General features: G+C 38.4%; 1 protein-coding gene across 2 annotated transcripts in view; it reads left to right on the top strand.

The window, feature by feature from the left end:
• The first annotated feature begins 272 nt into the window (after window positions 1-272).
• Window positions 273-8,802, top strand: part of LOC131027440 (uncharacterized) — a 198,202-nt gene continuing 189,672 nt past the window's right edge. The window contains exon 1 of one of the 2 annotated variants that reach the window (XM_057957500.2): window positions 273-636. In XM_057957500.2, the coding sequence (XP_057813483.1) occupies window positions 553-636 (84 nt within the window). In that variant the 5' untranslated portion in view covers window positions 273-552. The remainder of the gene's footprint in view (window positions 637-8,802) is intronic. The other variant, XM_057957499.1, reaches the window with a different exon arrangement.

Below are 8,802 nucleotides of genomic sequence, written 5' to 3'. Positions count from 1 at the left end.
ACTAACCGACCAAGTCAATTAAGCTCTCCCGAAAATCATAAGGTACGAAACGGACCAGTTTCGTAGGGTTGCCTCACGATTTTGGCCTAATTGAAATCGAGAACAACAAAATCAAAACCAAGATATTTGTATTGGTAGCTTATATTTCATACTCATATAACACAATGGGAAAGTCTAAAAAAAACCTAAGCAATTTTCCAATCCCAAAACTTAGTTTGCCTACATCTCTTTTGGAAAGCATATAATACTTTCCAACCTCATGTAATTCTCTTACTTTTGGAACCTACCAAATTTAGCTTCTTGTTGGAAAATTTAGCTTCTTGTTGAAGTAAATCCAAATTTGATAAGACTAAATTAAATATAAAACGGATCGAGGCTCACTAATGAACTAGTTGGTAATCATTTACAAAGAAGAAAGCTATACGAAACAGGAAATCACCGCCTTTTTCATCAAACGAGATTCATATTCTTCGAAACATTTAGACCGCGAAGAGGGATTCATCTTTGTTTCTGCAACACTAGTAAACAACAAGCAAGAGAATAAGAAAAATAATGGCGTGCTTGCACAATCATAGCTGCGAAGAACACGAGTGCGGTTCCCAGTGGTCTCTCTACAATTATATCGATATTTCTCGGGTAATTCAAATTTACGTTCTCAATATGTTTCCTCCATTTCGAATTTCAAGGACATCTTAGAAACAATATTGATACTACTTTCCTACAGTCCTTTATTTTGCCATACAATAACTTTCGCTTTGTTCCGTCAACAGAATTTCATCTTTTGATCTTGCAACATGAATTCTTTTCTCATTAAACCCTAACACCAGTTTTGCAAAATGGAATTCGTCCTTCAAAAATTCTGAAATCTTTTTCGCCCTATTTGATAAGTATTTGGTTCTGAGCTTTTCGTTTATGTAAAAAGTTGGACTGATAAATGATCAAACGTCTAGATTAAGTGCGTCGTGTGTCATGTACCGGGAGATTGGGTTGATCATACTTATGGACTGCCCTTAACATGGTGCAGGGTAAGATGGGGCCAAGTCATCCAGATTAGACCACATCGTGTGATGTAATGTATTAGTGGATTCTGGTGGCATCAATGTTGGATGCAAGGATGGCAAGTACATGCAGCATTTGACAATGCAACGTATGGTTAAGACATCTAGATGTTAACAGTAATCATATCTCGCTATGCAATCAAAAACTACCCACCATCAGGGCATCTAAGCCATTAATTCAATGTGTATTGTCCTTTTCTATCGTAGTTTCTAATTGTCGAGTTCAGATAGATAGTTATTTGTTACTAAATCCATAATTGCATTCATACTTTTGCCATAATTCCATTTAATTGGGCAGTTGTCTCATGTTTCAGAGTCTTCATTACTAACCACAGAATATATCATCATTGGATTACAGTTAAATATCTCTCTGTTCTAATACCGAATGCAGAAAACAAAATGGGAAAATTACTCATTCAATTGACAACCTTTAACAAAAGGGCTACAGGTATCAAGTGTCATAAAATGCACAAATATAGTAATCATTTCTAAACATCCTTTGCATCTTGATCAATAGCAATGCAAGCTAATTGCCTCACAAGACCATTGACAGATATACAACAGGTCTGATAATTAGAATAACTTCCTTCACAACTCCTTCGTATTTTCTTACAGTAATACATTACAGAAAAGGAATATGTAATCTTTACTTCATCAACAAGAATCATTTTTAGTTCACATTCCTGTTTCCATAACCTTTAAGCAACTACTCGAGATTGCCATAGCATCTGTTAGCAATATAAAATCTTCTTACAACTTTGTAGGCAGCAACACACAAGAGACACCTATCCCCTCAATTTGTAGGCTCCAACCTACTGGAGGCACCAATCCCCACAGCTAAGCACCAACTTAGTAAGAGACTCCAATCTCTTCTTCTTGGAGGCACCAAACCCTAACACAAGTTTTCACCTTCAGTACGTTGTCATAAATCTCTCTTCTATATCTGCCCAATCTTCTTCTTTATCTCTGCAAGATCTTCTTTATATCAGAATTTACACTCTCCTCTATATCTGTATAATCTTCTATATTTCTGCAAGATCTTCTTCTATATCAGCATAAATCTCTCTTTTATTTTTGCCTTTAACTATCCTTTAAATCTGCTCATAATCTTCTCAAGTATATCTCATAAATTTGCTCCAATATGCTTTCCTTCTCAACTCTGATTTCAAACAATACCCTTCACAAATCTGATTTCTAACAATGCTCTTTACGAATCTGATTTCAAACAAGACTTTCTATCACATATCTGATCACTACTCAAACAACATCTTTTCTTCCCAAATCTGATCCATATCATGCACAATCCTTTTTCACAAACTGATCACATAAATGGCAAAGCTTTCATTCAAATCTTCAAAATCTGCTCATATCATCTTCTTGCAATTTCATATACTTCCCTTTATAAAATAAATCTGATTTATACTTCATATTTCTGCCCTTTCTCTTCTTCTAGATTTGTTCTTCAAATCAGAAATTAATTCATTTTCATTTTCATTGCTTACATTTAACTCACACTTCTCTATGCTTTTATAATTTCTCAAAGGAGGCACCTCTATTGGATGAGTGTGTCTTTTAGATATATCTTTTTATACATTATTCTCCATGCATTTCTTATTTTCTTTTACATTATCATGTAGAAGGGAGGCATCTCTTTGATGTAATGTCCCCTTCCTAACCAGTTGGTAGGGTGAACTATTAGCCTAGTTAGTCGAGTTTCTATAGGCTAATGGGTAAGTGAATAAGGAACTTTGGAGGTATTTTACTTGGCTTTGGACATAATTTTATATTTTATGTGGTTAAGGCCTTTATTTTTAAATAACATAAGATCTTAAGTTAAAATTAAACTATTTCGTTATGTTATTTAATTATTATAAAGTTAAGTCATTTGAGGGTCCAAGATGGGGATTTATAAGGTGTTAATAATAAATTAAAAGGAGAAGGTAAAAGGTGGCATCTAACTTGGGAGACATAAGGGTTTTGTTGTGAAAATCATCACCCCATTGCAAATGGGGACCCCCACTTTTTGCTTTCTAGCATAATTGTTTCAGCTAGTTGTCTAGCTTGGCAGTAGTTTCTTTAGTCTTTAACCTCTTGCTTGTGAGGGGATGCAAAGCCCTGTCGTCAGGATGTGATCAAGTTAGGTAGTCTAGTAGTAGTCGGGTCCCCCTCTAGACTAGTTTGGAGTCTTCTCAGCTCTAGGTGCTTAGGTGATAGGTGCGAACCAAGTGATAGGTGAGAGTCTAGGTGGTCTTTGAGTGATGCTTCACAGTGCAACTTCTAGGTCAAGACAGGGCGAGTCTTAAGTGTGATGAGCAGTCAAGCAGGTCAGTGGATTTCTTGAGGTTAGAACATAGAAGCAAGGAACGATTAGGGAGAGATGAGCAATCAAATGAATAAGATGAAGTGCTTAATGAAGATCAACCAAGGTCTAAGAGATGATGAAAGAGGAAGAAAACACCAAGTTAACCTTATGAGCAAGTCATTTTACATTTGGTGAAGGCAGTGAAGAGGTCAAGTCAGAGTGGATGTAAGGAATTCTTCCTTCACCCCCCCATATCCATGGTCTAGTAAGAAGTCTTCCCTCACACCCTCAAATCCATGGCCAAGGAAGGAAACTTCCTCCCTTGCCTCAAATCCCCGACCTAGGATGTATTTCTCCCTCACTTGCTAAAAGAACCACGCCTTATGAAAGCCAAATGATTGAAGAGCTTGAAAGCAATAATGAGTAATCTCAATACCTTGTTAAGTGATGATGAAAATGCCTTGATGAACGAGGAAAAGATACATTGAAGTAAGTGGAGTGAGGAAAGCTTAGTGTGGAAGGTGAATGGCAACAATGAATTCATGACTTGAAATGTTCCTTTACATGTTCAAATCCCGGCCATCCTTGTGACTTTCCCTCACCTCCTAAAATCCACTACAATGACCAATTTTCCCTTGACTTGGCAATGGAAGCTGCAACATTGCGATATTTGGTTAGGCAAGTGAATAAGTTTGAGGAAGGGTAAAGTGATTAAGTAACTATGACTTGTGAGAGGCCTCCTTACAATTTTCCCTTACATGCTGAAATCCATGGCCATCATGATCATTTTCCTTTGCATGGCCAAATCCACAGCCTAGGTGCATTCTTTCCCTTACCCCTCCAAATCCATGGCAGTCCTAAGCAAAATTCCTTTGCCCCCCAAAATCCACGAGTCCTAAGAAAAGCTTCCCTTACCCCTCCAAATCCACGGTAGTCCTAAGCAAACTTCTCTCACCCCTCCAAATCCATGGCAGTCTTTGAGCACATTCCTTCACCCCTCCAAATCCACAAGAGTCTTGGTGAAGTGCATCAAGTTTGTCTACCACTTGGTGGAAACTATTACGCAAGTAATTGGTAAAAAATTGAATGAATATTAACAATGAGCAAACGCTCAATAAATAGGATTACAAAGAATTACAAGAGGGCAAGTTTCTAAAAAGAAACTGCCAATAAGATCTTGCTAGATATTTACACCAAGTTTACAATATTGAGCAGTAATAATAAAATAATAAAGTATTATTCTAATACCCTCCCTTAATGCTCAATCTATCAACTATACCAATAGACCCCCCGAATTTTACAAACTTATCTGGACTAAGGGGTTTGGTGAAAATATTTGCTGACTGCTCCGAGGTAGGAACATACAGCAACTGAATGGCTCCGTCTTCAACCAACTGCAGAATGTTGTGACAATGAAGTTCTATATGTTTGGTTCTTTCATGGAAGACTGGATTTTTGGCAAGTTTGAGAACTCCCTGATTGTCCGAAAACATGTAATGTCCCCATTTTAGCAGACTTGGATTTTGTGAGATTAGCCTATTATCCTGACCCTCGTAGGCTAATGTGTTGGATAGAGGGTCTTTTTGAGGATTGGTATCATCTCCAGTGTTCAGAGTGCTTCAGTTTGGTCTTCGTTTGGCATCATTCGGACATCATTTGCTCTACTTCCTATTTTTAGTAAGTCTTGGGATGTTAGAGATGGACCCCTGCTATTTTTAGTAAAGGGGGTATGGTCATATGCAGTCTCCTCATGTTAGCTCCCAGTTCAGACGATGTTTGAAAATACAAAGTATTCATGGAGATATTAATGTTTAATTGGCTCAATTAAACATTAATTATTCCAATTAAACATTAATTATTTGGAGATTATATTATTAAGTTATAAAATGACTTTATATTATAAAGCACTTAAATGAGGGTCTATTTATCATGATAAAGGGGCCAAGTTTATTAATAATTTATGAGCACATAACCCAAGGTTTAATTACATTATTGATGCCAATGAAATATTATAACATTTTAATGTTAATTAAGAGCTTTTTGAAGAAGTTCGAACTTCTTGAGGAAATATAAGTGTGCAAAAGGAATCGAACTTCATTATGTGATTGGAGTTTTTGATTGAAGTTTCTCTGGAGCATTGAAGTGTAGAATACCAAGGGTTTCTGCAGGATTCAAGGCTTGTCGGCATTGGAGAGCGTGGCTTCTTCATTGTAACAGCATATAGAGGGTGTGCAATATCATCTGATTATGCTTGTGAGAGTTGGCTTCATTCAGAAGTCAATATTGAGCTGATTGGAGGGTTTATTTCAGAGTTTGTTTGCAAATTGAAAGAGACTACAGTGCGCTACAGTGCCGTGAACAGTGCGCATGAACAGTGCGCTACAGTGCGGTGAACAGTGTGCATGAACAGTGCGCTACAGTAGTTCGAGTTCTATAGAAGGGGATTTAGAAAGGTTGAACAGCTATATATATTTGACAAGGGATTTGCATATGAGGAGAATCAAACCAATATATCAAGGCAGCCATTGAAATTCCAGGTTTTCTATCTATGGTCATTGTATTAGAAAATCATTACTTCATTGCATCATTTTCTATTATGATTATATCATGAAATACTTGGAGGTTGCATATGTTTAATGGAGATATAATTTGCATATTCCACATTCATGGTAACATTCAACATTGATCAGCCACTTAGCTTTCATGCCAATTGTTTGCTTAAATGCCTAATGGCTGTAGGTATACATTGGGATGCATGACAAGTGTTTGTCTTAATGTCAACTAGCTGTACTAGTTAATTTCAGTCATTACATATGTGTGGAAAGGTCTAAAACAGCTAATATATCATTTCTATAACAACCTTGCATTGTTAGAAGCTTTCCATAACTTCATTTGCAGACTACAAACCCAGAGAAGATAAATAAAAAATTCATAACAGCGGCTTCAAACATTGTATGCCAAGTGTTTGACAATATTCCTTGGGGTTCAAATAAGCGAAACAGGGTCAGATTAGCCAAGGGATATTACAAAACAAGGGAGTTGGACTTGCTTGAGATATTTGCATATCTCCAAGCATCCGGCGAAGCCAAACTGTCTCACAAGCTGCCTTAACAACTTTTCTATACTTTGCTTCTGTCGAAGAGAGAGCCACTGCCTGCTGCTTCTTACTAGTCTAGGTGACTGCACCAGATCCCAAACTGAACACATATCCAGAGGTTGATTTCCTGTCATCAACTGAGCCTGCCCAATCTAAATCTGTGAACCCATTGAGTCTAGGATCATCACTCCTAGTGTAAAGAAGTCCATAATCCGAGGTGCCTTTCACATAGCGCAGGACACGCTTCGTTGCTACTCAATGATCAGCCCTGGGGGCCGTCATGAAGCATGAGATGTAGCTCACTGCAAAATTGAGGTCAGGTCTAGTGGCAGTGAGATAGATGAGACTGCCCACTAGTTGCCTAAATTGTGTTTCATCTACAAGAGGAGAATCAGATTTGGCTGACAATTTCAGACTAGTCTCCATAGGTGTGGAAGTAGGTTTGCAATCCTGCATTCAAAACCTATCAAGCAAGCTTCTGGCATACTTAGATTGAGAAAGGAAGATGCTGCTATCAGTCTGCCAAACCTCAACACCCAAACAATAATGAAGAAGTCCTAAATCTGTCATATCAAAAGTGTTGCACAAATCCTGTTTGATTTCTGAAATCAAATGTGCTTAATTCCCAGTAATGATCAAGTCATCCACATAGACAACAAGAAAGAGAATATCATTACCAGAGTGTTTGATATACAGATTACTATCTGAAGGACTACGCTGAAAGCCATGAGCAACCAAGTACTGATCAATTTTTATGTACCATGCTCGAGGAGCCTGTTTAAGTCCATAGAATGCTTTCCGGAGTCTACACACTTGCGGTTCTGAACCGACAACCTTGAAACCAGGAGGCTGCGTCATGTAGACTTCTTCCTGCAATTCACCATTGAGGAAGGCACTCTTTACGTCCATCCGATGGACTTTCCAACCATACTGAGCGGCAATGGCGAGAAGAAGACGAATAGTACTCATCTTGGCAGTAGGAGCAAAAGTCTCCTCATAGTCAATGCCTTCTCGCTGTGTGAATCCTCGAGCAACTAATCTGGCCTTATATTTATCTAAGGTACCATCTGCATGATACTTGACCTTATATACCCATTTACAGCTAATGGGTTTCTTCCCTGGAGGAAGATCTGAAAGAACCCAAGTGTGATTCTTCTGAAGACTTTGGAACTCAACATCCATTGCCTGTTCCCACTCTGGAATCCCTTTGGCCTCTGCATATGTTTGAGGCTCATAGATACTGTGGATGTTAGCCATGAGAGCAAAATTAACTGTGTTTTGCTGTTTGCTCTTATTTTTGGAAGCTCTACCCTCAATGAGCTCATCAGGACGAAGATCGCTGATGGTCTTAGCCCACCATTTAGGCCGAAGAGTCGATGTGCCAACATCAGGAGCAGGATGAATAACTGGAAGAGGAAGTAGATCAGGATCAGGAGTAGGAGGAAGATTAGCATCTTCCAGAGGAAACTCAGGTAGTGCATCATCAAATACAAAATTTGCATCATCCCTCCCATCAGGTGAACCGAATGGAAGACATATACCTAAGTCAGAAGCCTTCAAAGGCTGATCCTCAGAATGCTGCTGAGATGAGGAAAGCTGAAATGGTCCTCGTTCTTCATCAAAGACAACATCATGACTGAAGATAAGACGATCAGAGTCTACATCAATCAATTGGTAAGCCTTATGGTTGTCACTATACCCTGTAAACATGAGCTTCCGACTCTTGGAATCCAACTTAGTGCGCTTGGCATCAGGAATCCACACATAAGCTAAAGAGCCAAAAACTTTCAAATGGTTGATCCTAGGTTTGCGACCAAACCATGCTTCCTCAGGAGTCTTATTTTTAATAGCATGAGTGGGTGACCTATTAAGAAGATAGACTGTTGTGAACACTGCTTCTGCCCAATATTTCTTAGGAACATTTATATGTTCCATCATAGACCTAGCCGTTTCTGTAATGGTGCGGTTACGACGTTTTACAACGCCGTTTTGATGAGGGGTGTATGGTGTGGTTAACTGACCTTTTATGCCATGTGTATCACAAAAAGTAGAGAAAGCAGAAGAACAAAACTCCCCCCCGTTATCAGACCTAAGAGTAATAATAGAAGAACTAGACTCTTTTTCTACTAAGGCCTTAAATTTCTAAAATACAGTAAACACATCTGATTTGTGCTTAAGGAAATACACCCACATTTTACAACTGAAATCATCAACAAAAAGCAAGAAATTCCTGCACCCAGTAACAGAAGTAGTATTCATAGGACCACATACATCATCGTGGACCAGCTGCAGTACCTTAGAGGCTCGCCATGAGTCACCATCCTTGAACGGTGTCCAGTGCTGTT

Source organism: Cryptomeria japonica, chromosome 4, assembly GCF_030272615.1.
Source record: "Cryptomeria japonica chromosome 4, Sugi_1.0, whole genome shotgun sequence".
In the NCBI taxonomy this organism is placed as follows: Eukaryota; Viridiplantae; Streptophyta; class Pinopsida; order Cupressales; family Cupressaceae; genus Cryptomeria; species Cryptomeria japonica.
This window is presented reverse-complemented; position numbering and strand designations above follow the sequence as displayed.